The sequence below is a fragment of the Macaca nemestrina genome, chromosome 20, assembly GCF_043159975.1.
Source record: "Macaca nemestrina isolate mMacNem1 chromosome 20, mMacNem.hap1, whole genome shotgun sequence".
NCBI lineage: Eukaryota > Metazoa > Chordata > Mammalia > Primates > Cercopithecidae > Macaca > Macaca nemestrina.
Genome location: NC_092144.1, coordinates 3651642 through 3666675, shown reverse-complemented (window position 1 = coordinate 3666675; position 15034 = coordinate 3651642). Strand labels below are relative to the sequence as shown.

At 59.4% G+C, this 15034-nt stretch overlaps 1 protein-coding gene across 2 annotated transcripts in view; it reads left to right on the top strand.

The window, feature by feature from the left end:
* The window catches only part of LOC105485357 (mitogen-activated protein kinase kinase 2), a 37123-nt gene extending 23803 nt beyond the window's left edge, over positions 1 to 13320 (top strand). For both annotated transcript variants that reach the window (XM_011747648.2, XM_024793864.2), the window contains 8 exons: positions 172 to 249; positions 1330 to 1381; positions 1467 to 1591; positions 3171 to 3384; positions 5228 to 5292; positions 8349 to 8410; positions 9312 to 9357; positions 12928 to 13320. In XM_011747648.2, coding sequence (XP_011745950.1) covers positions 172 to 249; positions 1330 to 1381; positions 1467 to 1591; positions 3171 to 3384; positions 5228 to 5292; positions 8349 to 8410; positions 9312 to 9357; positions 12928 to 13038 — 753 coding nt within the window. In that variant the 3' untranslated portion in view covers positions 13039 to 13320. The remainder of the gene's footprint in view (positions 1 to 171; positions 250 to 1329; positions 1382 to 1466; positions 1592 to 3170; positions 3385 to 5227; positions 5293 to 8348; positions 8411 to 9311; positions 9358 to 12927) is intronic.
* Positions 13321 to 15034: the final 1714 nt, after the last annotated feature.

The following is a 15034-nucleotide window of genomic DNA, read 5'->3' as shown; positions in this document are numbered from 1 at the left end:
CCGAAGCAAAACTATCAGAAGGCCCCTTGACCAGTGGGTGGAGTTGGGCTCCCGCCCCTGCTTCCCATCAGTCAGGAGGCAGACCGCCCCCTCGCCGGGAGTGGGGGGACGCATCTGCGGCTTCCCAGCCACCTGCTCAGAGCCTGCACTCACTCGTCGTGTGCCCTCTAGGATGGCGGCTCCCTGGACCAGGTGCTGAAGGAGGCCAAGAGGATCCCCGAGGAGATCCTGGGGAAAGTCAGCATTGCGGTGAGTCCCGCCGCAGACCCTGCACAGGCCTCCTCCACACGGCCAGGGTTCCAGGAGCCACTCACAGTGCGGTGGGGGTTAGGGTGGCCCCTGCAGAAAGAGAGTGGCCAAGGCTGTGCCCATCCCCTGTGGAGCTTGAACAAGTGACGTCCCTTTTGGGGCCCGAGGTCACCATCTGCCGAGTGAAGACGTTAGGTTTCCTCTTCACTCTTAGTATCCTCTGTTTGCCATGCTGGTCCTCTCTGACCCTCGTGGCAGGGGGATGTTGGCCGCTGGTACGTTGCAGGGGACAGGAGCTTGTTGAAGGGGAAACCCTGGGGTGGGACGTGGGACGCCAGGACCTCCAGACACACTCCCCCTTGCTGTTAGAAATGCCACCGGGGCCAAGGGCGTCTCTGCTGCCCGGTCTCCAGCGCAGCTGCTCCGCAGAGCCGTGTGGCCTCAGCAGACCGTGCGTGTTACTTCTAGGAGCTTGCACCTTGCCCATAGCAGGGGCCGAGTCCCGCCTGCCCGTACCGGAGTTGGGATTAAGACACAGGCTGCGTGCTGCCAGACATGCGCTTCAGAGTAGAAAGCTGCCGTCAGCACTGCCTGTGCTGCTTCCTTCACTTCTCGGGATGCTCCTTCCAGGGTGGGCCTGGGGGAAGCAGTGTCCTTCCCGGGCACCCTTAGCCCGTCCCGTCTGTGGGCCCTTAGCACAGTCCCTGGGGCCCCAGCTGCGTTACAGATGCTGCCCTTCAGGCTGGTGTGGGCAAACTCAGCAGCCCGGCCTACTCCCGGGCTGTGGGCCACCGTCTCAGCTTCCCTGGGGCTCAGCCGTGTGCCCTGATTCAGAGGCAGTAATGGCATCGGCCGCACTGCAGCCGTGTGGGAACCGGGGTTTACTTGCACACAGCACAGGACCATCAGCATCGTCTGCCCTTGCTTGCTCCGCCCCAGCGAGCTCCTCGCAGCCTGAAACAGGGTTCCTGCCGCAGGTCCCTCGCTCCAGCTTTGGCTGCTCAGGTCCAACCCCTGGGCTCAGTCAGGAGCTAAGTCCTGGCGGCCTTGTCCCGTGACCCTCTCCGTGCTCCCCTGCAGGTTCTCCGGGGCTTGGCGTATCTCCGAGAGAAGCACCAGATCATGCACCGAGGTAAGGCCCAACCCGCCCTCCTCAGAGCCCTGTGGGCTGGCAGGCAAATGTTGGGCGCCCCTCACTCGCCGCCTGCTGCCCCCAGATGTGAAGCCCTCCAACATCCTTGTGAACTCCAGAGGGGAGATCAAGCTGTGTGACTTCGGGGTGAGCGGCCAGCTCATCGACTCCATGGCCAACTCCTTCGTGGGCACACGCTCCTACATGGCTGTGAGTCCCCCCGGCTGTGAGTCCCCCCAGCTCTCCCCTCAACTCTCCCCCTCAGCTCTCGCCCCCAGTTCTCCCACGTAGCTCTCCCCTCCATCTCTTCCCCTCCGCTCTCCCCGCCAGTTCTCCTGCGCAGCTCTCTCCCCACCTCCCACAAGGCTTTCCCAGCTACTTCATGGGCACACGCGCCTACATGGCCGTGAGCGCCCCCGGGACATTCCCACCCCAGCTGCACCCTCCCCTCCGTCAGCTCTGCCCACTTGCCACAAGGCTTGGGTGCCTCCTGGGAGCCTGCTTTTCGGATTCCCCTTGCTATTTTTTATTTGTTAATTTATCAGTCTTTTGTAGACACGGGGTCTCGCTGTATTGCCCAGGCTGGTCATGAACTCCTGGGCTCAAGTGACCCTCTTGCCTCGGCCTCCCAAAGTGCTGGGATTCTGCCAGCAGGTGTGCCTGAGCCCCACACCCAGCCAGATCTCCCCTTCCTGTTGGAATTCTCACGGAGGTTTTTGTCTCTAGCAATGCCTGCCAGGTTTCTTTCTTTCTTTCTTTTTCTTTTTCTTTGTTTTCTTTTTTTTGAGACAGAGTCTTGCTCTGTCACCCAGGCTGGAGTGCAATGGCACAATCTTGGCTCATTGCAACCTGTGCCTCCTGGGTTTGAGCAATTCTCCTGCCTCAGCCTCCCAGGCAACTGAGACTACAGGCATGTTGTCACCACACTTGGGTAATTTTTTTTTTTTTTTTGAGACGGAGTCTCGCTCTGTCACCCAGGTTGGAGTGCAGTGGCGCCATCTCGGCTCACTGCAAGCTCCGCCTCCCGAGTTCACGCCATTCTCCTGCCTCAGCCTCCTGAGTAGGAGACTCAGGGACTACAGGCGCCCACCACCACGCCCGGCTAATTTTTTGTATTTTTACTAGAGATGGAGTTTCACCGTGTTAGCCAGGATGGTCTCGATCTCCTGACCTCATGATCTGCCCGCCTCAGCCTCCCAAAGTGCTGGGATTACAGGCATGAGCCACTGCACCCGGCAGCCTTGGCTGATTTTTTAAAAAATGCTTTTGGTAGAGACGGGGTCTCGCCATAGGGGCTAGCCTAGTCTTAACTCCTGGGCTCCCACCTCAACCTCCCAAAGTGCTGGGATTACAGGCATGGGCCACCACACCTGGCCCTTACTTCATTTCTGGACCAAGAAATTGGACTCTGGGGTCTTTTAGGAAATGACTGGGGATTCAGCAGCCTGCCAAATTGAGCCTTGGAGCAGGCTCTGGATGTTAGCCGTGGAGAAGGAGGCCCCTGCTTCCTGGGGCCGATCGTCCATTCCCAAAAGCGCTGAGCGTTGTGGGCTCTTCAAGAGCTGTGGTCGACACCAGCTCCAGGCGTCGGGCTGGAGCCTCTTCAGCAAGTGCTGCAGGGAGGCCCTGGGTTGCTGAGCCGGGAGGTAGAATTGCTTAACAGCTCTCCGTCCATTGCTGTGGTCATTAGCCATGGAGAGGGTGACTGGAGCTGTAATGGGGCAAGCCTCCTGGGTTCCAGCTGCCATCTTCGCCCCTCTGGGCTCTTTCCTTCCTGCCTCTGCTGCAGCCGGAGCGGTTGCAGGGCACACATTACTCGGTGCAGTCGGACATCTGGAGCATGGGCCTGTCCCTGGTGGAGCTGGCCATCGGAAGGTACCCCATCCCCCCGCCCGACGCCAAGGAGCTGGAGGCCATCTTTGGCCGGCCAGTGGTCGACGGGGAAGAAGGAGAGCCTCACAGCATCTCGCCTCGGCCGAGACCCCCCGGGCGCCCCATCAGCGGTACGGCCTGCGTCTGCAACTTCCGGTCCGGACGCGCAGTACCCTGTGCGGGGCCTGCTGTGCCTGGGCCAGCAGCTGCCTCTCCTCTGCCCCTGTCGCACCACCTGTCCCCCTGGATGGTGCCGACTGTGGTCAGCAGTCCTCAGATGGTCCTGGGGTTTCCCGGGACAGAGCTGGAAGCAGTGAGTGCCCCAAACCTGTTCTGTCCGGGCAGTTGCACCTGTTGTTGCCAGCTGGCGGGATCTGGGAGCGCAGCTTTGCCGCCAAGCCCCTGGGTAGTTAGATTTTCCAACATTTTATCCTGAACGCCTTCAGACGTACAGAAAAGTGGAAGAAACTGGCCACTGCAGAGCCTGGATTCTGCAGGTGACACGCTCCTGTGTGCAGGCCAAGCCTTCCAGGGAGCCCCTAGGTGGAGATCTGACTTGGCATGGCCCTCAGTGGCCTGCTGGCTCCGGCCCCAACACACACAGGAGGGGACGCAGCCCAGGAGGGGGCGGGAGGGCTCAGGCCCCAGGGACAGCTGGGCTCGCAGAGGACAATCCGACGCTTAGGGCGGGCACCTCGGGAGCGGGAGCTCCCAGACGCCAGCCAGAGACGCCTGAGCGGACACTTCCACCGCCTGAGGGAAGAACCAGGGGCGGACCCTGCTTGGTGCAGAGTCACGGGAGGGTCCTGTGATTTTTTTTGAAGTCAGACATCAGGGAGAGTTAGTGGAGTTAGACCCCAAAGGACCCTGTAGCGGACTCTGGTTGGTTTTAAAACCACGTTTCCGAACTGAAGCAACTCACTCATTTCAGTGGTTTTCAGTCACAGTGCTGCGCCCCATCACCTCTAATTCCAGAACCTTCTCAGCTTCCCAAGAGGAAACCCCGTCCCCATCAGCCGTCACTCTCCGTCCCCATCAGCCGTCACTCTCCGTCCCCTTCCTGCCTCTGTGAACTGGCCCGTCCTGGGCATTTCACAGAAACGGGATTGCACACTGTGTGGCCTTCTGTGTTTTGTGTGTGGCTTCTCTCCCGGAGCGGTGTCCTCGAGGGTCCTCCACGCCGTGGTGCGTGTCAGAGCCTGGCTCCTTTTGAAAGGCTGACTGGTATTTTATGACACGAGCAGGCCACGTTTTGTGGTCCTTCTACCCCGGACGGGCTGGGGCTGTGAGAAGGTGATTTTCACAGCACTGGCAAACCCAAGCCCTCCCCTCCAGCCAGACTGCTGGGATGTCTTGATCTCGTCCCAGGGAGAGTCCCCCAAGTCCTTATACTCAGGCCTGGCCTCAGCCCCTCCCAGGTGGTACACCGTCCCCAGCCCTGCCCCCAGCCCAGGGCCCCAGCCCGCCTGCCCATTTTGGGACAGGCAGAAGGCGAAAGTCCAGCGGCCAAGCCCAGGCCTGGCCAGCTGGTTCTCAGACGGGTCAGCCACCCCTAGCCGGTCTCCCGCCCTGAATGGCACTCGGGGCCTGCCACCATCACCGCCAGCAGCTCCATGCAAGGTCACAGTGCTGTCCTTGCCTGCGGTCAGCACCGTCCCTCCCCCTGCCCGCCAGAGAGGAGGGTGATGACTTTGGCACGTCCGGCAAGCCTCACCGAGCGAAATGTGTGACTTCTCAAAAAATGTTCATGTTCCTTTTGCCGTTTTTTTAATTCACTAGAGGCTCAGGCATCCCGGGGAATGGAACGCAGCGTCAGGCAGAGGAGCTTTGTCCTGGGCCTCTGCACACCCACCTCCGATTTAGGCTGGCGTGGGGAGGAGGGTGCCCGGTGGTGATCAGCCCCTGGGAGCCCAATCCCCAGAAGTAGTGAGGTGGCCACTGGCCCCTGTCACCTCCATCTCTCTCCCTGTGCAGGTCACGGGATGGATAGCCGGCCCGCCATGGCCATCTTCGAACTGCTGGACTATATTGTGAATGAGGTTGGTGCTCGACGCCTTTTGGCTTTTCTTTTCTTTTCTCTTTTTCTTATTTTTTTTTTTTGGAAGCAAAATCTCTCTCTTGAGTAGAGCAAGAGTCACCCAGGCTGGGCCGGGCACGGTGGCTCACGCCTGTAATCCCAGCACTTTGGGAGGCCGAGGCGGACAGATCAGGAGGTCAGGAGATCGAGACCATCCTGGCTAACACAGTGAAACCCCGTCTCTACTAAAAATACAAAAAATTAGCTGGGCGCGGTGGCAGGCACCTGTAGTCCCAGCTACTCGGGAGGCTGAGGGAGGAGAATGGCGTGAACACAGGAAGTGGAGGTTTCAGTGAGCGGAGATTGCGCCACTGCATTCCAGCCTGGGCGACAGAGCAAGACTCCACCTCAAAAAAAAAAAAAAGGCCGGGCGCGGTGGCTCAAGCCTGTAATCCCAGCACTTTGGGAGGCCGAGGTGGGCAGATCACAAGGTCAGGAGATCGAGACCACAGTGAAACCCCGTCTCTACTAAAAATACAAAAAATTAGCCGGGCGCGGTGGCGGGCGCCTGTAGTCCCAGCTACTCAGGAGGCTGAGGCAGGAGAATGGCGGGAACCCGGGAGGCGGAGCTTGCAGTGAGCCGAGATCGCGCCACTGCACTCCAGCCTGGGCAACAGCGTGAGACTCCGTCTCAAAAAAAAAAAAAAAAAAAAAAAAAAAGTCACCCAGGCTGGAGTGCAGTGATGCTGTCTCGGCTCACTGAAACCTCCACTTTCCAAGCTCAGGTGATTCTCGTGCCTCAGCCTCCCGAGTAGCTGAGATTACAGGTGTGCACCACCACACCCAGCTATTTTTTTCTCTTTTTTTTTGAGACAAAGTCTAGCTTTGTAGTGCAGTGGCTTGATCTTGGCTCACTGCAACCTCTGCCTCCCAGGTTCAAGTGATTCTTGAACCAATTCCACGTGCATCGCATCTCCCGTCTTCCATTGTGCTGCACGAGCCCAGCTCCTTCCCAAGGGCCTTGTTTTTTTATGAAGACGCACCCAGAATTCCCGCCGCAGCCTCTCGCCCTGAGTCTAGCGGGAGGTGCGTGCCAGCAGCCCCGGGCTCAGGCCAAGGAGCCAGCCTACCGCTTGAGCGGTGGTCCAGTGTCTCTGCATTAGAGCGTCCAGGAGCCCATGGGTGTGGACTCATAAATCACCCCGCTTCCACGGAGAAAGGGACAGGCGTGGCCCTTGCCTCTTGGAAGGAGGCCAGAGAGCCTAGAAGGACCTATGGGTCCTGGAGTGGCTCCTGTTCCGTCAGTCCCTGTAACCACCCCGTGAGCCAAGTGTGAGGGTTTCCACCGCCCAGATGAGTAAACCAAGGCACAAGGAGGGGCTTGGCCTCCTCCCAGGCCTGCAGCTGTCAGGGAGGCACAGGACTGCACCCCAAGGTCCTGCTGGCCACGTGACCAGGCCGGGCCACCTCCCTGAGCCTTCTGTGGGCTTCTGTGTCTTTGGCAGCCCTTTGGAGCTGGGGCAGAGAAACAGGCATCTAAGCTGCCTGCAGACTGGGCAAGGCCTGGGGTTGGGTGGCGAGATGATGACAGGGCCAGGTGGGGTGGCCCTGGTGACCCAGCCCTCCCTGCACCTGGCAGCCACACCCAGGCCTGGTGCACACATCCCCCCACTGCTCCCCTGCCTCTTCCCACCCCTGCGCAGGAGAGGCCTGACCCCGCACTGCCGGCACCACTTCCATGGCCACTCCCACTCCAGGGACGTGTGTGCTGGGCCGGGGTCTCCAGTGCTTGGGCTTAAAATTTTGGACCGGCCGGGCGCGGTGGCTCAAGCCTGTAATCCCAGCACTTTGGGAGGCCGAGACGGGCGGATCACGAGGTCAGGAGATCGAAACCATCCTGGCTAACACGGTGAAACCCCGTCTCTATTAAGAAATACAAAAAAAAACTAGCCGGGTGAGGTGGCGGGCGCCTGTAGTCCCAGCTACTCGGGAGGCTGAGGCCGGAGAATGGCGTGAACCCGGGAGGCGGAGCTTGCAGTGAGCTGAGATCCGGCCACTGCACTCCAGCCTGGGCAACAGAGCTAGACTCCGTCTCAAAAAAAAAAAAAAAAAAAAAAAAATTTTGGACCCCGTTTGGTTGGGCACGGTGGCTCAGGTGTGTAATTCTAGCACTTTAGGAGGCCACAGCGGGTGGATCACCTGAGGTCAGGAGTTCGAGACCAGCCTGGCCAACCTGGTAAAAAATACTGTCTCAGGCCGGGCGCGGTGGCTCAAGCCTGTAATCCCAGCACTTTGGGAGGCCGAGGCGGGTGGATCACGAGGTCAGGAGATCGAGACTATCCTGGCTAACATGGTGAAACCCCGTCTCTACTAAAAATACAAAAAACTAGCCGGGCGTGGTAGCGGGCGCCTGTAGTCTCAGCTACTTGGGAGGCTGAGGCGGGAGAATGGCGTGAACCCGGGAGGCAGAGTTTGCAGTGAGCCGAGATCACGCCACTGCACTCCAGCCTGGGAGACACAGCGAGACTCCGTCTCACAAAAAAAAAAAAAAAAAAATACTGTCTCTACTAAAAATACAAAAATTAGCCAGGTGCAGTGGCGGGCACCTGTAATCCCAGCTACTCGGGAGGCTGAGACCGGAGAATCGCTGGAACCCTGGAGGCGGAGGCTGCAGTGAGCCAAGATCACTCCATTATGCTCCAGCCTGGGCGACAGAGCGAGACTCTGTCTCAAAACCAAAGAACTTTGGACCCAGCTGTTCCTCTGTGGGGCCCAGTCCCAAAGCTCATCCTTCAGCCAGCGTCACTGGGGAAGGAAGCAATTGATGATACTCGAGGGGTTGTCCTGTTTATAAAAGGGGGGTGCACCCCTCTCTCCTTCCCTCCAACCAGCCATGACTCTCAAACGAGAAGTTCCGGGAGAAGGCCAGCTCTCACAGGGTGCAGCTCAGCTGGCATGTGGTGTCGGCCAGGCCTGCAGGGTGGGTGACTGGACAGGACAGGCAGGGGTTGGGAGGGCTACAGCCAAGGGTCCCTGAAGACGCCCAGGGCTGACCCCACCCTCTGTTCTCCTCCGCAGCCGCCTCCTAAGCTGCCCAACGGTGTGTTCACCCCCGACTTCCAGGAGTTTGTCAATAAATGGTAGGTGGAGCCGGGCCGCCCGCACCCCTGGCCAGGACCCAGATGTGCCACTCCTTCCAGGTCCTGGGTGGGGCCCCTGGCCCAGCCTGCCCATCCAGAATCCCAGTGCAGGGTCATGCCGGACTCTGAGCCCAACAGGAAGCCAGATTCCCTTTCCCAGGGCTGTGGCGCTGCAGCTCCTGGCTGCCATGCCATCCTGTCCCCGAGCCTGGGGGTGAAGCAGGATTGCAGGCCCTGTGGACATGACGGTGTCCCTGCCTCACCGTCTGCAGCCGGAGAAGCCTCTGCCTGGTCCTCGGACCCCTGATGTGCTGGCCATGGGCTCCCCGAGGCCCGCCTGCAGGTTCTAGGAGGATTGCCAACCCCTCTCCATTCTCCTGCCTCCAAGCACCCAGCAGCATCTGTGGCGTGGGCCTCAGGCATGGGCCACAGACCACGGGGGAGGAGCTGGGGACACCCGCTTGCCCATAGGGCCAGTCCGTGTGTCTGAGCTGGGGGCGCTGTGAAATGGCACCGCACTCCTGGTGCTAAAGTTGTCCTGGGCCCTTGACGTGTCCTCCGGCAGGCCGGGGACAGCATCTGACCCACACACGGGGCTGCTCTGTGTCTGAAGAAGGTTTTTATTAGAAAGTTAGCTGGGGTTGCATCCAGGCTTCTGACCCACCAGGCGGGGTTTCCCGCCCTCTCACCCTCCCCACAGGGGTGTCCTGCCCCTGGCACCAAAGGGCAGAGGTGGAGCCCTCGTCCGCTGCCAGGCGGCAGAGCAGAGCAGGCAGGTCTGTGCCACAGATCCAGGCGTCCCCCGGCCACAGCCCAAAACGCAGGTGCCCTGGGGCCACCAACTAACTGCCCTATCTTGTCTCCCCTACTGCCTCCCGGTCCTGCCTCTTGGAACCCCCAGCCTCATCAAGAACCCAGCGGAGCGGGCGGACCTGAAGATGCTCACGGTGAGTGATGCCAGCGGGTTCTGGGGCCAGGAGGGTGCGGGCTGCCACCCGGGCCCCAGGAAATAAGGCTGCTGGGCCTGGCTTTGCCCCGGGAGCCAGCACCTGCGACCAGGATGTGGGCAGTCCAGGTGTGCCAGGCCACACCGAGGACCCTCTGTGGGTCTCCCTCGTCCACGAGAGAAGCCATCCTGGAGTGGCTGCGGGGAGCATAGGGTGGGCTCTGAGCCCCACCGCTCCTGCCTGGTGCTGGTCCCGCACCCACAGGATGGGACCCCAGGCTCATTTGCCCTCATGAGAGGCTGGAGGCAGCTCTCAGCTCCCCAAGCTCCTTTCCCTGCAAACAAGAGGGTGACCGTCCCTGTTGTGCACACTGTGGCAGGCAGGTCCCCCGAGGCTGTGGGTGCTTCGGTGTCTCCTTAAACTCCCATCCTCTGATACCCTCGGAAGCCTAGCTGTTCACCAAAACTCGCCTTCCCAGCGGGGACTATGCCCTCAGAGGAGGGCCCTGGGCGTCATCCTCCTGCCCCTCAGCCCAGCCTACACCCCGGGTGCTGTCCCGCACCACGGCCACCGTCAGCAGCCTTCGAACCCCTCCACAGCTGATGGGTGGATTGGAGCCCCGCCCTCCTAGACAGCCCGCTACTTTCTGTGCCTGTAAGAAAAGAAGAGATGCCAGCTACAGGTGCCCAACCCGTGCACCTTGTGATACCGGAATGTGGCTTTCAGCTTTGTATGTTTCTTGAGGGTTGGACAGAGTCTCACTGTGTCTCCCAGACTGGAGTGCAATGGCGCGATCTCGGCTCACTGCAGTCTCAGCCTCCCAGGCTCAAGCGATTCTCCTGCCTCAGCCTCCCGAGTAGCTGGGATTACAGGCACCCGCCACCACGCCCAGCTAATTTTTGTATTTTTAGTAGAGACGGGGTTTCACCATGTTGGCCAGGCTGGCCTCACACTCCTGACCTCAGGTGATCCACCTGCCGCAGCCTCCCAAAGTGCTGGGATTACAGGCATGAGCCACCGCACCCAACCTGCCCAGCTAGTTTTTTAGAGAGAGAGGGTTTTGCTAACTGTCCAGGCCGGTCTCAAACTCCTGGGCTCAAATGATTCTCCCACCTCAGCCTCCCAGAGGGCTGGGATTACAGGTGTGAGCCACTGCACCTGGCATATGTGACATTTTTTCTTTTTTAATGAGGCAGGCTGTGCACAGTGGTGGGGGCTTGGAATCCTAGTGCCATGGGGGGGTGGCTGAGGCCAGGAGTTCAAGGGCAGCCTGGGCAACATGGTGAGACTGTGCCTCTCCAAAATAAATACATAAATAGAGAGGAGTACTAATGTTGAAATCACTTTTCTTTTTTTTCCCCTGAGACAGAGTATTGCTGTGTCGCCCAGGCTGGAGTGCAGTGGCGCAACCTCAGCTCACTGCAACCTCCGTCTCCCAGGTCCAAGCAGTTCTCCTGCCTCGGCCTCTCGACTAACTGGGATTACAGGCTCGTGCCACCACGCCCGGCTAATCTTTGTGTTTTTAGCAGAGATGGGGTTTCACCATGTTGGCCAGGCTGGTCTTGAACTTGTGATCCACCCACCTTGGTCTCCCAGGGTGCTGAGATTATAGGCATGAGCCATTGCGCCTGGCTGAAATAGCCTTTTTTTTTTTTTTTTTTTTTTTTTTTTTGAGGCGGAGTCTCACTCTGTCGCCCAGGCTGGAGTGCAGTGGCGCGATCTCGGCTCACTGCAAGCTCCGCCTCCCGGGTTCCCGCCATTCTCCTGCCTCAGCCTCCCGAGTAGCTGGGACTACAGGCGCCGCCACCACGCCCGGCTAATTTTTTTGTATTTTTAGTGGAGACGGGGTTTCATTGTGTTAGCCAGGATGGTCTCGATCTCCTGACCTCGTGATCCGCCCGTCTCGGCCTCCCAAAGTGCTGGGATTACAGGCTTGAGCCACCGCGCCCGGCCTGAAATAGCCTTTTTTGAACCAGCTTCTTAAAAATGTTCCCCTGTGGGGTAGCCTAGTAACCTGTGGACCTAGCCGAGATGTGTCCTATCAAGTTGGTTGTTTTTTCACCCATACCTGCACCGACTTTTAGGGAGACACCCTTGCCTGCCTCCAGCTGCAAAAGAGGCAGCATTCGGGGGCCCAAGGTCCTGGACGCCACCCTCCTGGGAACCCCAAAGACCTCTGCTCACCCGCCGTGGGGTGGCCCAGCCCAGCCTCTTCCCTAAGGGCACCCGCCCTCCTCCCCCAGCCCTTCTAACCGGGAGGCTTCTCATGTCGTGCTGTCCTGTACAGGAACCACTAACCACACATGGCTGTTTAAATGTGTTAAATGGGGCCGGGCACAGTGGCTCATGCCTGTCATCACAGCACTTTGGGAGGCCGAGGCGAGTGGATCACTTGAGGCCAAGATTTCGAGACCAGCCTGGGCAACATGGAGAAAGCTGGTCTCTACTAAAAACACAAAAATTAGCTGGGCGTGGTAGCACGGGCCTGTAATCCCAGCTACTTGGGAGGCTGAGGCAGGAGAATTACTTGAACCTGGGAGACAGAGATTACAGTGAGCTGAGATTGTGCCACTGCACTCCAGCCTGTGAGACAGAGCAAGACTGTCTCAAAAAATAAAAATTAAGGCTGGTTGCGGTGGCTCATGCCTGTAATCCCAGCACTTTGGGAAGCTGAGGCAGGTGGATCATTTGAGGTCAGGAGTTCGAGACCAACCTGGCCAACATGGTAAAACCCTGTCTCTACTAAAAATACAAAAATTAGCCGGGTGTCGTGGCACATCCCTGTAATCCCAGCTACTCGGGAGGCTGAGGCAGGAGAATCTCTTGAACCCAGGAGGCGGAGGTTGCAGTGAGCTAAGATCACACCACTGCACTCCAGCCTGGGCAACAAGAACAAAACTCTGTCTCAGAAAAATAAAAAATAAAAAAAACTAAAAGTAATTAATTTAATTTGTTGAACTGAAATACAATTGAGGCTTTTGTTCTCAAGCCACAGGAGCCACTCCCGGGGCTCTGGAGCCTCATGTGCTGGCGGGTGGGACGGTGCCTGTACAGTGCTTTGCAGGCAGTTCTGTGGAACAGCCTGTTCTTGCCTAGACTGTCCTGCTCCGGGGGACCCTGGCAATGGCTGAGGACATTGTGGTGTCGTGACTTGGGGAAGCCCCTGGCATGGAGTGGGTGGAGGCCAGGGGTGCTGCTCAGTACCCTGCAGTACCCAGGATGGCCCCACCCTAGAGAACGATCCAGCCCCAGTGTCCACAGCGGCCGGAGGACCCGGCTTGCGTGAGCGTAGACCCTGCCCTGGGAGCCCAGGCTGCCGGGCTGGTGGTGTCGCCGCCCCGGGTGGAGCGCAGCATCCTGAGACCCCTCGCAGGCCTGGCGGACGCCCCTGCCCCTTCCTGGGTGGCTCTCCCTCTCCTGCCCCAAGTGCGTCTTCCTGGGACGGAGGGAGGGTCTCCTCTGTTTTTTGCTTTCCGTCCTGCACCATCTGCCAGCGCTGGGCAGACCCTGGCCCTCCCCGGTCTACTGGGACTCCAGGCCCGGATACTCACGGCTCCCCTTTCCCTGCAGAACCACACCTTCATCAAGCGGTCCGAGGTGGAAGAAGTGGATTTTGCCGGGTGGTTGTGTAAAACCCTGCGACTGAACCAGCCCGGCACACCCACGCGCACCGCCGTGTGACAGCGGCTGGGCTCCCCGCGTCCCGCTGGTGACCTGCCCACCGTCCCTGTCCACGCCCCGCCCTTCCAGCTGAGGACAGGCTGGCGCCTCCACCCACCCTCCTGCCTCACCCCTGCGGAGAGCACTGTGGCGGGGCAACTGCGCACGCAGGGACGGGGGTCTCCTCTCCTGCCCGTCCCGGCCGAGGTGCCTCCAGGGACGGGCGACGCTGCTGTGTGTGGTCTCAGAGCCTCTGCTTCCTTAGGTTACAAAACGAAACAGGGAGAGAAAAAGCAAACCGCACCATCGTGCTTCTTTCTTCCGTTCGGCGTTGGGTGCTGGGTTTCGCTTCAGCCTGGCATGGAGAGGGCATCCCTGAGCTGGCCCGCATTGCGGGGCACCAAGGCTGAGGGCACAGGGCTCTCCCGAGGGCCAGCCGCTCCCTTTGGGTCAGAGATGGAGACCTGCAGTGAGCCCCCAGGGGATGGCGGCTCTCGCCGAAAGGAAGGAGAGCGAGGCCGGGGCGGCGGCTCTTGCCTGTCATTCCATTGCTTTAGGAGGCTAAGGTGGGAGGATCGCTTGAACCCAGGGGATCAAGGCTGCAGTGAACCGCGATGGCGCCAGCGCACTCCAGCCTGGGCGACAGAGCAGGGCTCTGACTGGAAAAGAAGGGAAGTGCCACGTGGCTTCCCTCTGTCCTCCCCACCACTGCCTCTGCCTCTGTGGAAGGCAGTGTTTCAGCCTTCTGTGATGGAAGCCACTTCCTCCACGCGGCTCCTGTCACATAGCCTCCGAGGGAAGGCCGCCCCTGCTTCTTCCCCAGTGTGACACTGTCCTCTCCCTGTCCCCGTGCTTCAGAGAGCGGCGGCTCCCAGCAGTGGCTGCTGAGCTGAGACTCGGCCCGCAGAAAGGAAGTACCGGCTTTCCAAGCTGTCGGTGTGGCTGGAAACCCCAGCAGGTCCCGAGACACGCCCTGCACTCCCCCGGCCGCCCCCGTGCCTGCAGCAGGCCCAGCCCAGGCGGGCGGTTCTGTCACCTCTCCTCACCCAACAAATCAGAAGTGACCACCAGGGCATGTCACCCTTTCGGGCCTCTGAGCCTTTCCGCCGCAGTGGGTTGCAGATGAAACGGTGAGCGCTTGTCCTGGGATCTTCAGGGTTCCCGGAGGCCCGTCACCTGCTTCTCCAGTTGTCTGAGACCCAACGCCCAGCCTTTCTGCCTTCAGGGCCGTGTCCCTGGACAGAGGAGTCGCCCTCTGGGCTAGATGTGGGGGCGGCTGGGCCGCTCTAGGGCCCCTCTGAGCTCTGTAAAGCTCGTGAGGCTGCGAGCCTCCCCCTTCAGTACTTCCTGGACTCGACCAGCAAGCTGATACTTATCTGCAGGCGAATTGTAGGGGAAGGGTGGCCGGCACTGTATTTCTGGAGAAAACAAAGCAGAAGGTGGGAGCTTGTGGTTCTGTGGGAACTGCTGGATCGTCCTTTTCTTCTTAGGGTGACCCTTCTAGTCTTGTGTGGTTTTTTTTTTTCTGCAGACACCAAGGAAGAGGTGAGTTGATACCTCCTGCAAACAGCTCCCCGGGCTTCTCTGCTCCTTCATATTTTTCCCCTAAAGTCTCACATGACTTTAAAAAAAAAAAAAAAAAAAAAGCCAGGCTTGGTGGCTCATGCCTGTAATCCAAACACTTTGGGAGTCAGAGGCAGGAGGATCACTTGAGCCGAGTTCAAGACCAGCCTGAGCAACAGAGTGAAACCCTATCTCTACAAAAAAAAAAAAAAAAAACCTTGGCCGGGCGTGGGGTGCACAGCGTAGTCCCAGCTACTCAGGAGGCTGAGGCAGGAGAATCAGCTGAGCCTGGGGAGGTGGAGGTGGAGGTGGAGGTTGCAGTCAGCCGAGATGTCACCACCGCACTGCAGCCTGGGCGACAGTGTGGCTCCAAAAAATAAAAAAATAGGAGAAAAATAAAAGTGTTGAAGGGGCCGCCCTGTGGGTAACCAGGACCCTCAGGATTGCTGGGAGG